The 22,076-nt window shown below is 41.9% G+C and overlaps 1 protein-coding gene across 15 annotated transcripts in view; it reads left to right on the top strand.

Annotated features, from left to right (window-relative positions):
• LOC121570388 (calcium/calmodulin-dependent protein kinase type II subunit gamma) overlaps positions 1–21,667 on the top strand; it is a 127,815-nt gene extending 106,148 nt beyond the window's left edge. For all 15 annotated transcript variants that reach the window (XM_041881861.2, XM_041881848.2, XM_041881883.2 and 12 more), the window contains 4 exons: positions 7,877–7,952; positions 9,675–9,769; positions 15,532–15,781; positions 18,628–21,667. In XM_041881861.2, the coding sequence (XP_041737795.1) occupies positions 7,877–7,952; positions 9,675–9,769; positions 15,532–15,764 (404 nt within the window). In that variant the 3' untranslated portion in view covers positions 15,765–15,781; positions 18,628–21,667. The remainder of the gene's footprint in view (positions 1–7,876; positions 7,953–9,674; positions 9,770–15,531; positions 15,782–18,627) is intronic.
• Positions 21,668–22,076: the final 409 nt, after the last annotated feature.

Raw genomic sequence — 22,076 nt, 5'->3', positions numbered from 1 at the left:
CAGTATATCCTTTGCGTCGAACTCTTTAAAGAAAAAATATTTGTCCAGTTCGAGGTGAGTAATCACTGTTCTGATGTCCAGAAGTTATTTTCGGTCATAAGAGACTGTAGCAGCAACATTATGTACATAATAAGTAAAAAAATAAGTTACAAACAACGCAAAAAAACTAACAAAATAGCACAGTTGGTTAGGAGCCCGTAAAATGGCTGCCATCCCCTCCGGCGCCATTATTATTTTGAGCAAAATAGTGTTTGTTTTTTGTTGACACAACTCCAAACTTCAAGGAGTAGGAGATTCAAGGAGTTGGTTTGATGGGAAGTTGTGATGCCATCGGCCTCCCTCCTTGCTTGAGGAACAATAGAGGAGCATTAGAGAATAATAATAATATGCCATTTAGCAGACGCTTTTATCCAAAGCGACTTACAGTCATGCGTGCATAATTATTATTTTTTTGTGTATGGGTGGTCCCCCCGGGGATCGAACCCACTACCTTGGCATTACAGGCGCCGTGCTCTACCAGCTGAGCTACAGAGGACCACAGAGAACATTTACATTTTACATTTTTGTAAAATCAGACAAATGCCCGTGGCATCTAATTAGGAATGTCTCTCTTATTTTTTTATGAAATTGCGCAAACTTCAAACATATCACAGTGCATGGGATATCATTTAGCTCTGAAACCTGCAGCCTTGCTGGCTCGGTCAACGAGGCTATCTGAGCCCCTACACCCTTGATACTTTTCACTACCTCAGTTTTGGGACACAGGCACTCATGAACGTCATTTAAAAATGTGTGTCTCACATCTCTCCTCCTTATTTCTCTGTCGGCTCATCAGATTGACGCTACTCAGCTGTCCTACACTATATATACAAAAGTATGTGGACATCCCTTCAAATGAATGGATTTGGCTATTTCAACCACACCCGTTGCTGACAGGTGTATAAAATCGAGCACACAGCCATGCAATCTCCATAGACAAACATTGGCAGTAGAATGGCCTTGGTGAAAAGCTCAGTGACTTTCAACGTGGCACCGTCATAGGATGCCACCTTTCCAACAAGTTAGTTTGTGAAATTTCTGTCCTGCTAGAGCTGCCCCGGTCAACTGTAAGTGCTGTTATTGTGAAGTGGAAACGTCTAGGAGCAACAACGGCTCAGCCACGAAGTGGTAGGCTGCACAAGCTCACAGAACGGGACCGCCGACTGCTGAAGCGCGTAGAGCGTAAAAATCGTTTGTCCTCGGTTGCAACACTCACTACCGAGTTCCAAACTGCCTCTGGAAGCAACATCAGCACAATAACTGTTCGTCGGGAGCTTCATGAAATGGGTTTCCATAGCTGAGCAGCCGCGCACAATCCTAAAATCACCATGCGCAATGCAAAGCGTCGGCTGGAGTGGTGTAAAGCTTGCCGCAATTGGACTCTGGAGCAATGGAAACACGTTCTCTGGAGTGATGAATCACGCTCAGCATCTGGCAATCCGACGGACAAATCTGGGTTTGGCGGATGCCAGGAGAACGCTACCTGCCCCAATGCATACTGGCAACTTTAAAGTTTGGTGGAGGAGGAATAATGGTCTGGGGCTGTTTTTCATGGTTTGGGCTAGGCCCCGTAGTTCCAGTGAAGGGAAATCTTAACGCTACAGCATACAATGACGTTCTAGACGATTCTGTGCTTCCAACTTTGTGACAACAGTTTGGGGAAGGCCCTTTCCTGTTTCAGCATGACATTGTCCCCGTGCACAAAGCGAGTTCCATACAGAAACGGTTTGTTGAGATCGGTGTGGAAGAACTTGACTGGCCTGCACAGAGCCCTGACCTCAACCCCATCTAACACCTTTGGGATGAGTTGGAACGCCGACTGAGAGCCAGGCCTAATCGCCCAACATCAGTGCCCGACCTCACTAATGCTCTTGGCTGAATGGAAGCAAGTCTCCGCAGCAATGTTCTAACATCTAGTGGAAAGCCTTCCCAGAAGAGTGGAGGCTGTTATAGCAGCAAAGGGGGGACCAACTCCATATTAATGACCATGATTTTGGAATGAGATGTTCAACAAGCAGTTGTCCACATACTTTTGGTCATGTAGTGTATCTATCACTCAGCATGTCCCTCTCAGACTTTGCCAAAAGCATGTCCCATATCTGCTTTACTATGACAATAATGTTACCATGCTGTGCTCACGTGCTGTGGATAGACACTCTGTTTTGCTGACATGCGTTCACTGTTGGCTTTCCCTACTCATTGAAGTGCAAACCTGAACCTGGGACTCTGCCTCTCTCTTCATTCCTCTCCCTATATTACATATTCCTCTCTTGCTCTTCACCTCCTTTTTTCGGACACAGAGAATAAATAGTGCTGACCTAAGGCTCACTGGCCTTTTAATGTATTTATCCCTCCCCATGGCCCTAATACAGACACCCAGCCTGACAGCTGAGCAGACCGTAGCCAGACAGCAAGCTAGGCTATACAAAGGCTGGATCTCAATAGTCTAAACAGGCTTTCTCTCCTTGCACTATTTGATAGGACTGGACAGGTGACAGCAGCAAATCCATCATCAGGTCTCTGCCAACTTGCTTTCACCTAACGAAGTAGATTAGCTGAAGAGAGAAAGCCATTGTAGACTTTTGAGATCAATTGAGATTCACCCCCAGACTCTGGTCCACTCCAGTCCTCTGCTCAATAAACAGCCACCCGCTGTCCCTGAGGTGTCTCTGTCTGTCTGTACTCTCTTACTTCCCCATTCAGGCAGTATCCTATGTGGTGGCCTGTAACTGGGTTTAGTACTTGACTGCTGCCCCCTGCTGGCTGTAAGGCCACAGTGTCTTCTCCATCTCCTGCTGTGGTGCTGTGTTCACTGGTGTCCCCTCTGTCCGTCTGTGTGACGCTATATCCATTGGTATATCTTAAGTTGTTATTAGTGTATCTATGTTCTTCTAAGTTTGGCTTCTATGTAGCATGTCCTTTATATAACTCCATTGCTTGTGGGCATTGTGCTCCTTTCAGAGCAGTGTGAAGTTATACTGTGAAGTTATACACACTATGTAACAACTGCCATTTGAGTGCACAGTATTCCAGTTTGGGAAAACGGGTCTTGTGGTTCTGTCAGTTGTGTTAAGTTTTTTTGTTTCTGATTTGTTCGCTTACATTTGTTGCTGTTGTCCTGTTGTCTTCCAGCCGCCCCACTGCATGACGATGCTAAGCACACTTTTGCTAATTAGAACTGTTCAGGTCATAGCTCCTGTCTTGACTTAGAGCAAGCTCTGCCTGCGCCACCCTCCATGGCCCCAGGGGGCAGCAACACGCAGCTGAGTAAGTTAGACAGCCCTGGGGCAGCTACACTACGCAGTAGAGTTAGTGACACGCACGCCATACACGCACGGAATTCCACTAGCTTTCATTACTAACCTTGCCTCACAGTTAGTCAGCTGACTCAGCTATATTTATGTGAGAGTAACATATAGGCTACAGTACAATACCAATAAGAATAAGAGCACCTCCTCCCAGCTGCCCACTGCACTGAGGCTAGGAAACACTATCACCACCGAAAAATCTACAATAATCGAGAATTTCAACAAGCATTTTGCTATGCTTTCCACCTGGCTATCACTACCCCGGCCACCAGCTCTGCACCCTCCGCTGCAACTTGCCCATGCCCCCCCCGCTTCTCCTTCACACAAATTCAGACAGCTGATGTTCTGAAAGAGCTGCAAAATCTGGACCCCTACAAATCATCTGGGCTAGATAATCTCGACCCTTTCTTTCTAAAATGAGCAGCCGAAATTGTCGCAACCCCTATTACTAGCCTGTTCAACCTCTCTTTTGTAACGTCTGAGATCCCCAGAGATTGGAAAGCTGCCGCGGTCATCCCCCCTCTTCAAAGGGGGTGACACTCTAGATCCAAACTGTTACAGACCTATATACATCCTGCCCTGCCTTTCGAAAGTTTTTGAAAGCCAAGTTAACAAACAGATCACCGACCATTTCGAATCCCACCGTACCTTCTCCGCTATGCAATCCGGTTTCCGAGCTGGTCATGGGTGCACCTCAGCCACGCTCAAGGTCCTAAACGATATTATAACCGCAATCGATAATAGACAGTACTGTGCAGCCGTCTTCATCGACCTGGCCAAGGCTTTCGACTCTGTCAACCACCGCATTCTTATGGGCAGACTAAATAGCCTTGGTTTCTCAAATGACTGCCTCGCCTGGTTCACCAACTACTTCTCAGATAGAGTTCAATGTGTCAAATCGGAGGGCCTGTTGTCTGGACCTATGGCAGTCTCTATGGGGGTGCCACAGGGTTCAATTCTTGGGCCGACTCTTTTCTCTGTGTATATCAATGATGTCGCTCTTGCTGCTGGTGACTCTCAGATCCACCTCTACGCAGAAGACACCATTTTGTATACATCTGGCCCTTCATTGGACACTGTGTTAACAAACCTCCAAACGAGCTTCAATGCCATACAACACTCCTTCAGTAGCCTCCAACTGCTCTTAAACACTAGTAAAACTAAATGCATGCTCTTCAATCGAACGCTGCTGACACCCGCCCACCCGACTAGAATCACTACTCTCGACGGGTCTGACCTAGAGTATGTGGACAACTACAAATACCTAGGTGTCTGGTTAGACTGTAAACTCTCCTTCCAGACTCACATTAAGCATCTCCAATCCAAAGTTAAATCTAGAATCGGCTTCCTATTTCACAACAAAGCCTCCTTCACTCATGCTGCCAAACATGCCCTCGCAAAACTGACTATCCTACCGATCCTTGACTTCAGCGATGTCATTTACAAAATAGCCTCCAACACTCTACCCACCACTGTGACCTGTACGCTCTTGTTGGCTGGTCCTCACTACATATTCGTCGCCAAACCCACTGGCTCCAGGCCATCTATAAATCACTGCTAGGCAAATCCTGCCTTATCTTAGCTCATTGGTCACCATAGCAACACCCACCCGTAGTATGCGCTCCAGCAGGTACAGTGGGGAGAACAAGTATTTGATACACTGCCGATTTTGCAGGTTTTCCTACTTACAAAGCATGTAGAGGTCTGTAATTTTTATCATAGGTACACTTCAAATGTGAGAGACGGAATCTAAAACAAAAATCCAGAAAATCACATTGTATGATTTTTAAGTAATTAATTTGCATTTTATTGCATGACATAAGTATTTGATACATCAGAAAAGCAGAACTTAATATTTGGTACAGAAACCTTTGTTTGCAATTACAGAGATCATACGTTTCCTGTAGGTCTTGACCAGGTTTGCACACACTGCAACAGGGATTTTGGCCCACTCCTCCATACAGACCTTCTCCAGATCCTTCAGGTTTCGGGGCTGTCGCTGGGCAATACGGACTTTCAGCTCCCTCCAAAGATTTTCTATTGGGTTCAGGTCTGGAGACTGGCTAGGCCACTCCAGGACCTTGAGATGCTTCTTACGGAGCCACTCCTTAGTTGCCCTGGCTGTGTGTTTCGGGTCATTGTCATGCTGGAAGACCCAGCCACGACCCATCTTCAATGCTCTTACTGAGGGAAGAAGGTTGTTGGCCAAGATCTCGCGATACATGGCCCATCCATCCTCCCCTCAACACGGTGCAGTCGTCCTGTCCCCTTTGCAGAAAAGCATCCCCAAAGAATGATGTTTCCACCTCCATGCTTCACGGTTGGGATGGTGTTCTTGGGGTTGTACTCATCCTTCTTCTTCCTCCAAACACGGCGAGTTGAGTTTAGACCAAAAAGCTCTATTTTTGTCTCATCAGACCACATGACCTTCTTCCATTCCTCTTCTGGATCATCCAGATGGTCATTGGCAAACTTCAGACGGGCCTGGACATGCGCTGGCTTGAGCAGGGGGCCTTGCGTGCGCTGCAGGATTTTAATCCATGATGGCGTAGTGTGTTACTAATGGTTTTCTTTGAGACTGTGGTCCCAGCTCTCTTCAGGTCATTGACCAGGTCCTGCCGTGTAGTTCTGGGCTGATCCTTCACTTCCTCATGATCATTGATGCCCCACGAGGTGTGACCTTGCATGGAGCCCCAGACCTAGGGTGATTGACCGTCATCTTGAACTTCTTCCATTTTCTAATAATTGCGCCAACAGTTGTTGCCTTCTCACCAAGCTGCTTGCCTATTGCCCTGTAGCCCATCCCAGCCTTGTGCAGGTCTACAATTTTATCCCTGATGTCCTTACACAGCTCTCTGGTCTTGGCCAGTGTGGAGAGGTTGGAGTCTGTTTGATTGAGTGTGTGGACAGGTGTCTTTTATACAGGTAACGAGTTCAAACAGGTGCAGTGAATACAGGTAATGAGTGGAGAACAGGAGGGCTTCTTAAAGAAAAACTAACAGGTCTGTGAGAGCCGGAATTCTTACTGGTTGGTAGGTGATCAAATACTTATGTCATGCAATAAAATGCAAATTAATTACTTAAAAATCATACAATGTGATTTTCTGGATTTTTGTTTTAGATTCCGTCTCTCACAGTTGAAGTGTACCTATGATAAAAATTACAGACCTCTACATGCTTTGTAAGTAGGAAAACCTGCAAAATCGGCAGTGTATCAATTACTTGTTCTCCCCACTGTATATCTCACTGGTCATCCCCAAAGCCAACAACTCCTTTGGCCGACATTCCTTCCAGTTCTCTGTTGCCAATGACTGGAACGAATTGCAAAAATCTCTGAAGCTGGAGACTCTTATCTCCCTCACTAACTTTAAGCATCAGTTGTCAGAGCACATTACCGATCACTGCACCTGTACACAGCCCATCTGAAATTAGCCCACCCAACTACCTCATCCCCATATTGTTATTTGTTTTGCTCATTTGCACCCCAGTATCTCTATTTGCACATCATCTCTTGCACATCTATCATTCCAGTGTTAATACTAATTGTAATTATTTTTGCACTATGGCCTATTTATTGCCTTACCTCCATAACTTGTTACATTTGAACACACTGTATATATATTTTCTGTTGTATTTTTAACTTTATGTTTTGTTTTACCCCATATGTAACTCTGTGTTGTTGTTTTTATCGCACTGCTTTGCTTTATCTTGGCCAGGTCGCTGTTGTAAATGAGAACTTGTTCTCAACTGGCCTACCTGGTTAAATAAAGGTTAAATAAAATAATAATAAAGCCATGCTTGAGCTGCTTTTTGCTAGTTCATCATACCTGTGGGAATATGAATGGTACAAACGGAGGTGTGCTCGCAGTTTGTATATATAAGCTGTGCTGTGTGGGATTTCTCAACTTCAGTGGCAGGTTGTCTGGCGTAGTGGGCTATCTGTGTGTCTGCCACTTCTCGTGTGTGTCACGCTCCCAGATGACATTTCTGTGAGCCCAGTTGGGTTGTGTGTCACTTGTCTGTGTGGTTGAGGATTGACGGGAGTTGTATACATGATTGAGGTTTAGACCAGGAATTATAGAACAAAAACATCAACACATCTGAAGTAACTTTGGAGAATTAGAACCTGTTTCTATGCACTTGAGGTTTAGGGAACTGAAACTGTTCAAAAACTCAAACATTGCCACATCCCTATTGGAAAGGAAAGAGCGCTGGACTGCAGCTAAGTTGGGGCCTGTTAAGGTAGTTTTCATGGGATTGGTGATCTCCTAAAGTCCCCTGTAGTGTTTCTTTAAACTGTGTACAACCAAACAACAATAGGCATTGATGACATTGAGAGTGCAAAGTCTCTGCACTCAGTACCATACAGGAAAGGGCTAGTGAGCTAGCTGAAGCATGGTGAGGGAGGGTGTCTGCATGCTGGCCTTTAAGTATTTGTGACCAGAGCACTCCTACGGTTTCTAATCCCATCTGGCCATCTCTTTCTCTCCTGCCATTTTTATTTCTCTCTATCGTTCTCTGGATTTCAGCTCGCAAACAAGAGATCATCAAGATTACTGAGCAGCTGATTGAGGCCATCAACAACGGAGACTTTGAGGCTTACACGTGAGTTTATAGATTGTGTGCATACATTTAATTACCTCCTGGTTTGAAAACAGAATAACCCCTAACCCTGCTGATTTCCCTCTTCGTTACTAGAGTAGTATGTGGTGTGTGAGAGGGTGGGAGGTGCTGATGATACAGTGCCTTCAGAAATTATTCATGCCCCTTGACTTATTCCACATTTTGTTGCGTTACAGCCTGAATTCAAAAATGTATTAAATTGATTATTTTTTCTCACCCATCTAAACACATTACCCCATAATGACAAAGTGAAAACATGGTTTACATTTTTTGGGCAAATTTATTGAAAATGAAACACATTTACATAAGTATACACACCCCTGAGTCAATCAATACATGCTAGAATCACCTTTGGCAGCGATTACGGCTGTGAGTCTTTCTGGGTAAGAGCTTTGCACACCTGGATTGTACAATATTTGTACATTATTCTTTTTTAAATTCTTCAAGCTCTGTCAAGTTGGTTGTTGATCATTGCTAGACAGCCATTTTCAAGTCTAGCCATAGATTTTCAAGCCGATTTAAGTCAAAACTGTAACTAGGCCTCTCAGGAACATTTAATGTTGTCTTGGTAAGCAACTCCAGTGTATATTTGGCATTGTGTTTTAGGTTATTGTCCTGCTAAAAGGTGAATTTGTCTCCTAGTATCTGCTGGAAAGCAGACTGAACCAGGTTTTCCTCTAGGATTGTGCCTGTGCTTAGCTCTATTCTATTTATTTTTTTATTTAAAAAAACTCCCTAGTCCTTGCTGATGACAAGCATACTCATAACATGATGCAGCCACCACCATTCTTGAAAATATGAAGAGTGGTGCTCATTGATGTGTTGTGTTGAATTTGCCCCAAACATAACACTTTGTATTCAGGCCATAAAGTTAATTTCTTTGCCACATTTTTCGCAGTTTTACTTTAGTGCCTTATTGCAAACAGGATGCATGTTTTGGAATATTTGTATTCTGTACAGGCTTCCTTCTTTTCACTCTGTCATTTAGGTTAGTATTGTGGAGTAACTACAATATTGTTGATCCATCCTCAATTTTCTCCTATCACAGCCATTAAACTCTGTAACTGTTTTAAAGTCACCATTGGCCTGATGATGAAATCCCTGAGCGGTTTCCTTCCTCTCCGGCAACTGAGTTAGGAAGGATGTCTGTATCTTTGTAGTGACTGGGTGTATTGATACGCCATCCAAAATGTAATTAATAACTTCACCATGCTCAAAGGGATATTCACTGTCTGCTTTATTTTTTATTTTTACCCATCTACCAATAGGTGCCCTTCTTTGCGAGGCATTGGAAAACCTCCCTGGTCTTTGCGGTTGAATCTGTGTTTGAAATTCACTGCTCGACTGAGGGACCTTACAGATAATTGTATGTGTGGGGTACAGAGATGAGGTAGTCATTCAAATATCACTATTATTGCACACAGAGTGAGTCCATGCAACATATTATGTGATTTGTAAAGGACATTTTTTACTCTTGAACTTATTTCCGCTTGACTTAACAAAGGGGTTGAATACTTATGGACTCAAGACATTTCAGCTTTTCATTTTTAATTAATTGGTAAACATTTCTAAAAACACAATTCCACGTTGACATTATGGGGTATTGTGTGTAGGCCAGTGACACAAAATCTGTAACACAACAAAATGTAACAACAAAATGTGGAATACTTTGTAAAGGCACTGTATGTCTGATTTCCCTTCCAGGAGAATCTGTGACCCAGGGCTAACCTCGTTTGAACCCGAGGCTTTGGGAAACCTGGTGGAGGGCATGGACTTCCACAAATTCTACTTTGAGAACTGTGAGCATCTCTTATCAACAGGGAACTAAACATTGTAGTGTCATTCCACGAATAGTGCCTTTTGGGTAGTGTACTTTGGTCAAAAAGAACTAATTATTTCACCTAATTTTAACATTCTTTCATAAAGAGCACATGTTCAACTTCATAACAAACATATTTTCCCATCTCAAGTTAAATTAACAGCCCACTGGGCACAAATTGGTTCAATCAACGTTGCGTCAACGTAAATTGGCAACATATTGTGACGTGGAATCTACAGTGGGGGAAAAAAGTATTTAGTCAGCCACCAATTGTGCAAGTTCTCCCACTTAAAAAGATGAGAGAGGCCTGTAATTTTCATCATAGGTACACGTCAACTATGACAGACAAATTGAGTAGAAAAAAATCCAGAAAATCACATTGTAGGATTTTTTTTGAATTTATTTGCAAATTATGGTGGAAAATAAGTATTTGGTCACCTACAAACAAGCAAGATTTCTGGCTCTCACAGACCTGTAACTTCTTATTCAAGAGGCTCCTCTGTCCTCCACTTGTTACCTGTATTAATGGCACCTGTTTGAACTTGTTATCAGTATAAAAGACACCTGTCCACAACCTCAAACAGTCACACTCCAAACTCCACTATGGCCAAGACCAAAGAGCTGTCAAAGGACACCAGAAACAAAATTGTAGACCTGCACCAGGCTGGGAAGACTGAATCTGCAATAGGTAAGCAGCTTGGTTTGAAGAAATCAACTGTGGGAGCAATTATTAGGAAATGGAAGACATACAAGACCACTGATAATCTCCCTCGATCTGGGGCTCCACGCAAGATCTCACCCCGTGGGGTCAAAATGATCACAAGAACGGTGAGCAAAAATCCCAGAACCACACAGGGGGACCTAGTGAATGACCTGCAGAGAGCTGGGACCAAAGTAACAAAGCCTACCATCAGTAACATACTACGGCGCCAGGGACTCAAATCCTGCAGTGCCAGACGTGTCCCCCTGCTTAAGCCAGTACATGTCCAGGCCCGTCTGAAGTTTGCTAGTGTGCATTTGGATGATCTAGAAGAGGATTGGGAGAATGTCATATGGTCAGATGAAACCAAAATATAACTTTTTGGTAAAAACTCAACTCGTCGTGTTTGGAGGACAAAGAATGCTGAGTTGCATCCAAAGAACACCATACCTACTGTGAAGCATTGGGGTGGAAACATCATGCTTTGGGGCTTTTTCTGCAAAGGGACCAGGACGACTGATCCGTGTAAAGGAAAGAATGAATGGGGCCATGTATCGTGAGATTTTGAGTGAAAACCTCCTTCCATCAGCAAGGGCATTGAAGATGAAACGTGGCTGGGTCTTTCAGCGTGACAATGATCCCAAACACACCGCCCGGGCAACGAAGGAGTGGCTTCGTAAGAAGCATTTCAAGGTCCTGGAGTGGCCTAGCCAGTCTCCAGATCTCAACCCCATAGAAAATCTTTGGAGGGAGTTGAAAGTCCGTGTTGCCCAGCGACAGCCCCAAAACATCACTGCTCTAGAGGAGATCTGCATGAAGGAATGGGCCAAAATACCAGCAACAGTGTGTGAAAACCTTGTGAAGACTTACAGAAAACATTTGACCTGTGTCATTGCCAACAAAGGGTATATAACAAAGTATTGAGAAACTTTTGTTATTGACCAAATACTTATTTTCCACCATAATTTGCAAATAAATTCATAAAAAATCCTACAATGTGATTTTCTGGATTTTTTTATTCTCAATTTGTCTGTCATAGTTGACGTGTACCTATGATGAAAATTACAGGCCTCTCTCATCTTTTTAAGTGGGAGAACTTGCACAATTGGTGGCTGACTAAATATTTTTTTCCCCACTGTATGTGTAAAATACAGTGGATTTGCAAAAAGTCATCAACTGTTGTTTTGAGGGTGAAATTTCAACCACAGGATTATGTCATCATGGTAACCAATTTTCAACATAGACAAACCTTGTATAAAATATGTTGAATTTGTACCTTTTGAAACAATGTCAGATCTTCAACCTTATCTCTACTTATCTCTACTAGGGATGTAGTTCAGTTGGTAGAGCATGGCGTTTACAATGCCAGGGTTGTGCGTTCGATTCCCACGGTGGGCCAGTATGAAAAATAAAATAAAAAGATAATGTAAGTCGCTCTGGATAAGAGCGTCTGCTAAATGACTAAAAATGTTTTTAAAAAAATCAGAAAAAAACAATAGGCTGGGCAGCATCTCCTACTGGAGAATTGATCTATCTACAGCAGGTGTGTCAAACTCGTTCCATTGAGGGCCTAGTGTCTGCAGGTTTTTGGTTTCAATTAAGACCTAGACAACCAGGTGATGGGAGTTCTTTACTAATTAGTGACCTTAATTCATCAATCAAGTACAAGGGAGGAGTGAAAACCTGCAGACACTCGGCCCTCCGTGGAATGAGTTTGACATGTGATCTACAGCTATCCCTTTGGTCTCCTATCCAGGGTTGTAACCAAGTCTAGCCCTGCTTAGCTTTGACTATTACCTATGTGCTATCGTGAGAATGATTGTTGAGCGATCTCCACTTAAAAACTAAATAGATTCACGGTTGCTATCGAAGTCATTCCAAAGGGTGGGCTCCTGAGTGGCGCAGTGGTCTAAGGCACTGCATCTCAGTGCTTGAGGCGTCACTACAGACCCCCTGGTTCGATTCCAGGCTGTATCACAACCGGCCGTGATTGGGAGTCCCATAGGGCGGCGTGCAATTGGCCCAGCGTCGTCCGGGTTTGGCCGGTGTAGGCCGTCATTGTAAATAAGAATTTGTTCTTAACTGACTTGCCTAGTTAAATAAAGGTTAAAAAATAAAAACTGAGCAACATGTTCATAATATGTTGGATTCACGTCGCCATTTCAACAAAATATCTAAGTTAAAGAATAGGACTAAATCAAATCAAACTTGATTAAAAGTTAATTTAAAGTTTGATCTGATTTGATTTAGTCGTATTTCTTTAACTTCGATTTTTGGTTGAGATGGAGAGGTGAATCCAACATACAGCATAAATTATTAATTTGTAGACAAACTGAAATTAAAGCCTGACTAAGTCAGTGGCACAGATGGAACTATCCAAGGAGTAGATAATCTCCTTCAAATGTGGGTATTTTGTTGCATTGACAACCAAGCACAATTCAATATAACTTTCGCAATACAGTAAATAGCCTATTAACTTGTCAACCAGCTTTCGCTATACAGTAAATAGCCTATTAACTTGTCAACCAGTTAATAGATTATATGTTGGATTCATGTCTCCAACTCAACCAAAAATAAAAGTTAAAGAATAGGATTAGGCCAGTGGCTCAAATGGAAATATCAAAATCTCCATTAAATGTTGATATTTGGTTGCTTTGTAAAGTTAAGACTTTCTTACAAACTATTGTAACAGTATTTATTCAACCTTAAAGGGTAGGTAGCATACACGTAACCACATGTAACATATGGATTTGCATTAGTATACGCATCAAAAGTCCCAATGCAAAATTACACCTCACTGTTCTATTTTTGGAGTTATTACATAAAACCGATCAGAATTCTGAAGCCATGTCGGAAAATGTTTTTCCAAGGTGTGATGTCATATTGAGGACCCGGCAAGCCAGCATATTCCACATAATGTACACTCCAACGGAAATAACTTCAAATTAAACCAAATCATTTGCACTCATGACTACTGTTTTCAATTGAATTTTCAGCCAACTTACAAGCAAATACTTTTTGAATTTATTGTTACAAATCAACTTGCAAGGTTGCTAGCCAACTACTCTGCTAACGTTAGCCCTACCAGCCTGCTAACTTTATGTTAGCACTGAATGAGTCAGCGAGTTACTATCAACACCTAGCTTACAGCTACATTAAAGTAAACCAACATTTTGGAAATACATAATGCTATCTAACCAGTTATCAAAGAATGTTAGCTAAATGCAGTTATCTTAGCCAGCAAGATAGGCAGCCGGCTAACGTTAGCTATTTAGCCAACTAGCTATTAGCCGTGATAGCCTAGCTAACCACCACAGTTATGGTCGGCAAGCTAGAGCCCAACTACTGGAGACCAACTAGAACATAACTAACACAACACAACTAAACATAACCTAAGATTAAAAGCAAAGAGAGAGCAGACTTACAGATTGATGGTTGGGGCCCATCCGATGGTAAAACTTAAAAAATTGTGCAGCTTGAGCTAGCTACCGAGCTAGCATACGAACTCGTTAGCACAGAGTAGATCCTCCATATGACGTTGAGAAATAGTGCATTGTGGGTAGTTTAGAAGTTAGCCGGAAATAAGTTAATAAATATGTAATAACCAAAAAACATCACTATGTTTGTACTTATAGGTAACCAGATCGTGACTACAACTAAGTTACTAAGTCTTTGACCACACTGTGTTGTTACATTGGTGAGTAAAAACTCATGCTTCCTACCCTTTAAAATGAGTAACACATCCATGGCCACATTGAGGTTACTGTCTTTATAAATGTCTACCTATGTAACAATAGAAAGCGTGCATGTTCAAGATAGCATGCGAAGGTTGCAGGTCTGTGGAGGTCTGTGCAGAATCTTGAATAACATTGATCACTTGCACCACTACTTTTAACGTAATCTCAACTACAATCCAGGTAATTTGATTGTGCTATTAGATGAAGCACAGTGATAACACATTAAGTTGTTGTATAAATAAACAAAATATCTGACATTGTATTCCCATTTGAACTTTGTTGTGCTTTTAGATGGTTGAAAGTATAGTGATAAAACATTGGGAATTCAACAAACTTTTGGCTATCTTTTTGAGTGGGTGAATATAGGTTGTTATCTCATTGATCAACGCCTCAACCAAATATTACCCAATTGTCCACTTTGAAATTTCGTGGTGTGCCCAGTGGGAGGGTTGACTAACAGGGTTGAATATTTCATCTTAAATCAGGCTTTACTCCTCCTGTGACAGGGGGAATGTAAGCTTGTAGTGTGCAACAGGGAGGGGCAATTGAATGCAAGCTTAACAAAACATTTGAACTTGTTAAAATATTTCTAGCCTATCTATCTATGGGTAACAGGGTTGACGTGGTATGCTCGAAACGCTCAGTTTTCCACCACAAAAGACCAGAAAAACCAGCTCACCTGCTTTTACACTATGATTTGACTATTATATGTGATTATTTTTTGTATCATTTAAAAAGGGATTGTTTTACCATATTAAAACAAGAGTTCAGTTCATGTTACAGGGTTGACCTGAAACCTGACTAATGTAAATGAATCACTAATGAATAACTAGGGCTTTACAATGTTTGTGCAAACTTGGGATAGTCTTGGGGTTAAGTGGGTTAAAATCGTCCTAGAAGTTGTACAAAGATGACGTGAGACATGCCAAAATTATTTGAATGAAAACACACTGCTATTGGAATCTTTAACATGGTTTAGTGTAGTTAGAGCATAGATGTATGTGATCCAACTGTAAAATTTTGTGTTTTATCCAAATTTACGCACAATGTCTGAAAGACGTAAGGCACTATTCGTGGCTCGACGACATTGTAAGGCACTATTCGTGGCTCGACCCTATTATTATGTTAATTGTTGTATACATATTTATTTATTTTTATATATGTTTTTACCAGGTAAGTCACTGAGCACGCTATTTTACGCTAAAGGACCTGGTAACCATCTTTCTCCATTGGAATCTAATCAAGGATGAAGTGCATGAAGCCAACACAAGTAGATGACTGAGTGTGTCCGTGTCTCCTATGTAGTGTTGAGTAAGAACAGTAAGCCGGTCCACACCACCATCCTTAATCCCCATGTGCACCTGATCGGGGAAGACGCGGCTTGCATCGCCTACATCCGCCTGACGCAGTACATCGACAGCCAGGGACGCCCGCGTTCCTGCCAGTCAGAGGAGACCCGCGTGTGGCACCGCCGCGACGCCAAGTGGCTCAACGTGCATTTTCACTGTTCAGGAGCGCCTGCCGCACCTCTCCAGTGAACCTTTACCAGACACAGGTACTGACTGCAGAGTTTTATTCTAGGTTCCGTCTACAGCTGAAGACGGAAGTTTACATACACCTTAGCCAAATACATTTAAACTCAGTTTTTCACAATTCCTGACATTTTATCCTAGTAAAAATTCCCTATCTTAGGTCAGTTAAGATCACCACTTTATTTTAAGAATGTGAAATGTCAGAATAATAGTAGAGAGAATGATTTATTTCAGCTTTTATTTATTTCATCACATTCCCAGTGGGTCAGAAGTTTACATATACTCAATTAGTAATTGGTAGCATTGCCTTTAAATTGTTTCACTTGGGTCAAATTTTCCGGGTAGCCTTCCACAAGCTTCCCACAATAAGTTGGGTGAATTTTGGCCCAATCCTGCTGACAGAGCTGGTGTAACTGAGTCAGGTTTGTAGGCCTCCTTGCTCGCACACGCTTTTTCAGTTCTGCCCACATATTTTCTATTGGATTGAGGTCAGGGCTTTGTTATGGCCACTCCAATACCTTGACTTTGTTGTCCTAAATACATTTTGCCACAACTTTGGAAGTATGCTTGGGGTCATTGTCCATTTGGAAGACCCATTTGCGACCAAGCTTTAACTTCCTGACTGATGTCTTGAAATGTTGCTTCAATATATCCAGAAAATTTTCCTTCCTCATGATGCCATCTATTTTGTGAAGTGCACCAGTCCCTCCTGCAGCAAAGCACACCCACAGCATAATGCTGCCACCCCCGTGCTTCACGGTTGGGATGGTGTTCTTCGGCTTGCAAGCGTTCCCCTTTTTCCTCCAAACATAACGATGGTCATTATGGCCAAACAGTTGTATTTTTGTTTCATCAGACCAGAGGACATTTCTCCAAAAGTATGATCTTTGTCCCCATGTGCAGTTGCAAACCGTAGTCTGTCTTTTTTATGGCGGTTTTGGAGCAGTGGCTTCTTCCTTGCTGAGCGGCCTTTCAGGTTATGTCGATATAGGACTTGTTTTACTGTGGATATAGATACTTTTGTACCTGTTTCCTCCAGCATCTTCACAAGGTCATTTGCTGTTGTTCTGGGATTGATTTGCACTTTTCGCACCAAAGTACGTTCATCTCTAGGAAACAGAACGTGTCTCCTTCCTGAGCGGTACGACGGCTGCATGGTCCCATGGTGTTTATACTTGCGTACTATTGTTTGTACAGATGAACGTGGTACCTTCAGTCATTTGGAAATTGCTCCCAAGGATGAACCAGACTTGTGGAGGTCTACAAAATTGGTGTTCTGAGGTCTTGGATGATTTCTTTTGATTTTCCCATGATGTCAAGCAAAGAGGCACTGAGTTTGAAGGTAGGCCTTGAAATACATCCACAGGTACACCTCCAATTTACTCAAATGATGTCAATTAGCCTATCAGAAGTTTCTAAAGCCATGACATCATTTTCTGGAATTTTCCAAGCTGTTTAAAGGCACAGTCAACTTAGTGTATGTAAACTTCTGACCCACTGGAATTGTGATACAGTGAAATAATCTGTCTGTAAACAATTGTTGGAAAAATTAGTTGTGTCATGCACAAAGTAGATGTCCTAACTGACTTGCCAAAACTATAGTTTGTTAACAAGACATTTGTGGAGTGGTTGAAAAACAAGTTTTATTGACTCCAACTGAAGTTTACGTAAACTTCCGACTTCAACTGTACATGTGTGCCCTCCCTCACACTCACATACATGTACTAAAGTGCTGATACATACTGTATCTTTTTGTTTATGTAAAAAAAACTCCCCAAGCCAAACCGTCATACCATAACGGTACACAGCCTACATATTGTCACCATATTAACCTTATAGTCAACAAACTAGAACTAATGAGTTAGTAAACCCACAATCAAATCCATGTGTACAATCACGCAGTACAGGGTACAGTTTAGCAGTTACACAGGCGGACCCCGATGGCAATGAATTAATAAAACCGAAAGCTTACCTTGACTTGGAAGAATTGCAGTGTTGGATAGCCTTAGCCAGCTAGCTAACATAAATAGCATTCCTCTCTGTTTGAGTCAGGTTGTTCAGTAGGCTAAATTAGCTGCATTAGCTTTAAAAAATACAACGAAATATAACTAGCTCTCTCAATCTCTGTTGCTCTCCTTAGTTTTTGAAGAAATTAATTTTGGTCAAAATTATTGTCTTTTCTTTGAGTCAATTACTCACCACATTTTATGCACTTTAGTGCTAACTAGCTGTAGCTTATGCTTTCAGTGCTAGATTCATTCTCTGATCCTTTAATTGGATGGACAACATAATAATAATAATAATAATATGCCATTTAGCAGATGCTTTTATCCAAAGCGACTTACAGTCATGCGTGCATACATTTTTATTTTGTGTGTATGGGTGGTCCCGGGGATCGAACCCACTACCTTGGTGTTACAAGCGCCGTGCTCTACCAGCTGAGCTACTGCAAGAGCTCTGATAGGTCGTCATAATTACTCTGTAAGTCTATGGAAGGGGTTGTAAACCATGAGCCCCCTAGGTTTTGTATTGAAGTCAATGTAGCCAGAAGAGGTCGGAAAATAGCTGTCCTCCGGCTACACCATGGTGCTACCCTAGAGGGTGCTGTTGAGGCTACTGTAGACCATTGCAAAACAGTGATTTTGTGACATTTATCTAAAAAATATAACTTTTTAAATGTTTCAATATAAAAAATAAAAAATGAAATTCACTGAGTAGGATGGTCCTCCTCTTCCTCCTCTGAGGAGCCTCCACTGCTGTATATAAACCTATTATAGTGATGTAAACTCAGGAGTAGTTTGGAGATTTACACACTCTTGACAGGCTGTCCTGTGCCCTCCCCACCACTCTCTCTCTCTCTTTTCCTCAGCTTTGCCTGAATTCTGAAGCCGATTGGAACATTTCTTCTCAGCGGTTGGATTGGCGCCAGGAGCCCGGCCAGAAGAGAAAGCTTGAAGTTTACAATCCAAGGGGAAAAAAGAAAACAAAATAAAATATTTAAAAGCCGACCGACCGACAACACCACCATAACCAATCCAGTCCAACCCTAGCTAGATGTTGGGGGCCGGCTGGGGCCGAGGCCCTCCCCTCCGGACGGTGCATGCTTCTGACGCCCAAAGAGCTGTCTTGTCCTTTTTCCATGGATCCATATTTTTTGCCCATTGTTTGGAAAGGTGTTTAAAGTATTAACATATGTACAAAAAATATGAAATTATAAAAAAACATCACATTTAATCAACAGGTATGGGGGTTAAAATGATTAAAGAAAATAAATACGCATTTTCTAAAAACATAAATAAAATAAAAGGAGCACACACCCTAATATTAGTGGTGGTTGTTTTTTTGTTTTGTTTCACAATTAATCTAGTTTTCTTTCTTTTTTTGGATGCAAACAAATGCTAGGAGGGAAAATGTAAGAAAATAACTCAATTATGTTACTTAGTATTAGAATTAAGAACACCAAAGTGTAGACTTTAGGACTCTTTTCTTTAAATACATTGTTTTAATGTAGATGTATGTTTTTTTGGGTCAGGTGGGTTTCAGAAGGGACAGTGTTTTAGTATTCTGATGTGTTATTATGGAACTCTTCATTTTTATCCCCATAATTATGCTTAATTTGAAAGTATTTTGTGTTTGAAGAGGATCATTTTTAAATGGGGGCTTTATTTAATAGAGTAATGTATACATAGATATTTATAAGGCGAAAGGGGAAAGACGCTTTACTTTCAGAGTTTGGGGAATGGATGTGTGTGTGAGTGTGAGAGTGAAGGTGTGTTCTCCTGTCCCTATAGCTCCCTTTTCAGGCTCTTTTGCGGTTTGAGATCCCCTGTGTATATACACACACACTCTCACACATACGCACGCTCACACAAGGCCCAAACTCCAGGCCCCTGTGCTGTGCCCTTTGGGTCTATAAACCAGCCTGCTCATCCAGCTTCAGCCACAATCTCCTGACCAGCACAACCTGAAGTTGCAGAACATTACCATCGGTTTTCAGTGCTGAGTTTGCCATCTTCCTTTTGGCCTCTAGAGGGCACATGACACAGTCAAGCCTACTGCTACTATTCTGACAGAGGCCCCAACCCACAAACTCTGAAAGCTCTGACACCTCTCCCTCATATCATATCGTTTTCTACTATGATTTGAGCATGTTTGATCAAATTTATTTTTTTGGGGGGGGGGGGTCTAAAATGGCCTGTACTGTTTTGCACATACATTTGAGACTCAATGCTGTTCTGTTCACTCCCCAGGTGAACGTTTCTGCAACTTCAGGTTAAGCTCACCCACTCCTGGGGTCTCTACCTGTGTTTCTATAGCGAGTGACCCTGTTAATCAGCTGTCTATATATTAGCGCCACTCAGTGTGACGATGATGTCAACTTTTGCCTATCTCTTGTTCTGGTCTCCGTCCTGTTCTCGAACATTGTATATTGTCTGTCTTCGCTTGCCGTACCTCTCTTTAAAATCATTTGAAAATTAGAATGCAGTAAAGTGGGGTGCTGAGTTGGCCCGTGGCTGGCGGTGGCATGTCAGACCTCTGGCTGGGCATAGGATTGGATGGGACGGGAAGTGGAGGCTGGGTGCTCGGCAGCCACGCTGAAGGCAATCAATGGATTGGTCCCTTTGTCACGGTTTCTGTTGTAACTGTTCTAGATGTTAGTGTTCTTACTGTTGGTATTATTATGAGTAATCTGAGTTGTTTCTTTTGAGATTGGAGCTGTAAATATGGAGAGGCAGTTGAGGTCGGGGATGGGGCTCAAGCTGCTAGCCAATCACACACCCCACACACAATGCCACAATACACATATATGGAATCAACGCACACACATACAGTGAACTCCCAATGCAAATTATATTTGAATATATATGGACACAGACAAAAAAACAATCTCACTTTAAAAAACATATCTTTGTGATGATGGAAACTTGTGTGTGACTTTGTACCGTCAGCGGGGCGAAGCTTGCCGTTTACCCCTTCACTTCTGTGCTAAGCAGCTCCATAGTACTTGTGTACCATTGAATGTGTCGAAGGCCGGGCACTGAAAAAACAACAACCTACCGATGAGATATCAAAAATTATATCAAAACATGTTGAATGAAACATGTTAAAACAAAACTTGTGTGCTGTGTTTTTACCATGAGTAACGTGGCCCCGCCCACCCTACTGCTTGTGCTGCTGGGTGTTGTGACATATCTGCGTTCCCCTTTGCACCATGATGCGATGTATACAATACTGAACTATGTGATGTTTTTTGGATCCGAGTAGTTTTCCTGACTGTGCGCTGTGGGCATTGGCCTCTCTCTCTCCCACCGGGCCTGATGCTTCCATTCATTGTGTGTTCACACAGCCATGGGAATGTTCATGTGAAAGAGTACAACCATGCAGTGTACTTCAACTCTTAAAAATAATTCAAAGGGAAGAAGAGGAGAGAAATAGTAGTTACTGAGGTAAGGACAGTTAACCTTAGATTATACTATACCTAACTGGCCAGCAGGACAGGGAGAGAGCCTTGATATACTTACAAACTAATACTGAAAAATAAATATTAAAAGACTTTAATAAAAATATATATGCAGTTTTACAAGAGGAAGAAATATGCATGTCTACTTTCTGGTAATATTTTTTACTGTCTGTGTTTACTTGATTAAGAAATGGAAATCTATATATGTTACTTGCATCTTCAAGGTCAATGAAAATGGCTCCGTCTCAAATATTGAAATTAAGTGATGTATCACGTTTTTAAAAACTAAAAAAAAAAGCCTTAGCTTGGTATGTTTCCCTTTATTTGTAAATGTACTGCATTGTAACCATATAGTAAGGGGCTACATATGACTATACTCGGAGTTGTCATTTGGATGCTGGATTTTTTGCATGACCATACAATAAAGAACATCATTACTTTAAAACTATCAAGTGTTTGTTTGAATGTTAGTAGATCATCATAGCTTTGTTATTATTTAAACAAGAAACATTGAATAAAAATAACATTTCAACATAAGTTGTGTCCTGTTTCTCATTTTCTTGTGAGTGTGTGCTAGTCCATCCTTCTAGGATCTAAATGTTGCATCTTGTGTGTGGCACTAAATGTTGCATCTTGTGTGTGTCAATAAATTACAGTTGCGTACATGACTTATTTCATATATTTTGGGTGCGTATATTTCATTATTCTGCTTGTTCATTCTAGCCTGTCTGACTAATCCCTGGGAGTCTATCCAGCTAAGGGACTTCAGAGATTGAAGTCAAGTCCCTTGTTAACACAACACTGTGATTAATGAACATGATCTGCCCATTTAACAGGTTTCCACTGATTCGTCGTGC

Source organism: Coregonus clupeaformis, chromosome 1, assembly GCF_020615455.1.
Source record: "Coregonus clupeaformis isolate EN_2021a chromosome 1, ASM2061545v1, whole genome shotgun sequence".
NCBI lineage: Eukaryota > Metazoa > Chordata > Actinopteri > Salmoniformes > Salmonidae > Coregonus > Coregonus clupeaformis.
Note: the sequence above shows the minus strand (reverse complement) of the source record. Positions and strands in the feature narration are given on the sequence as shown.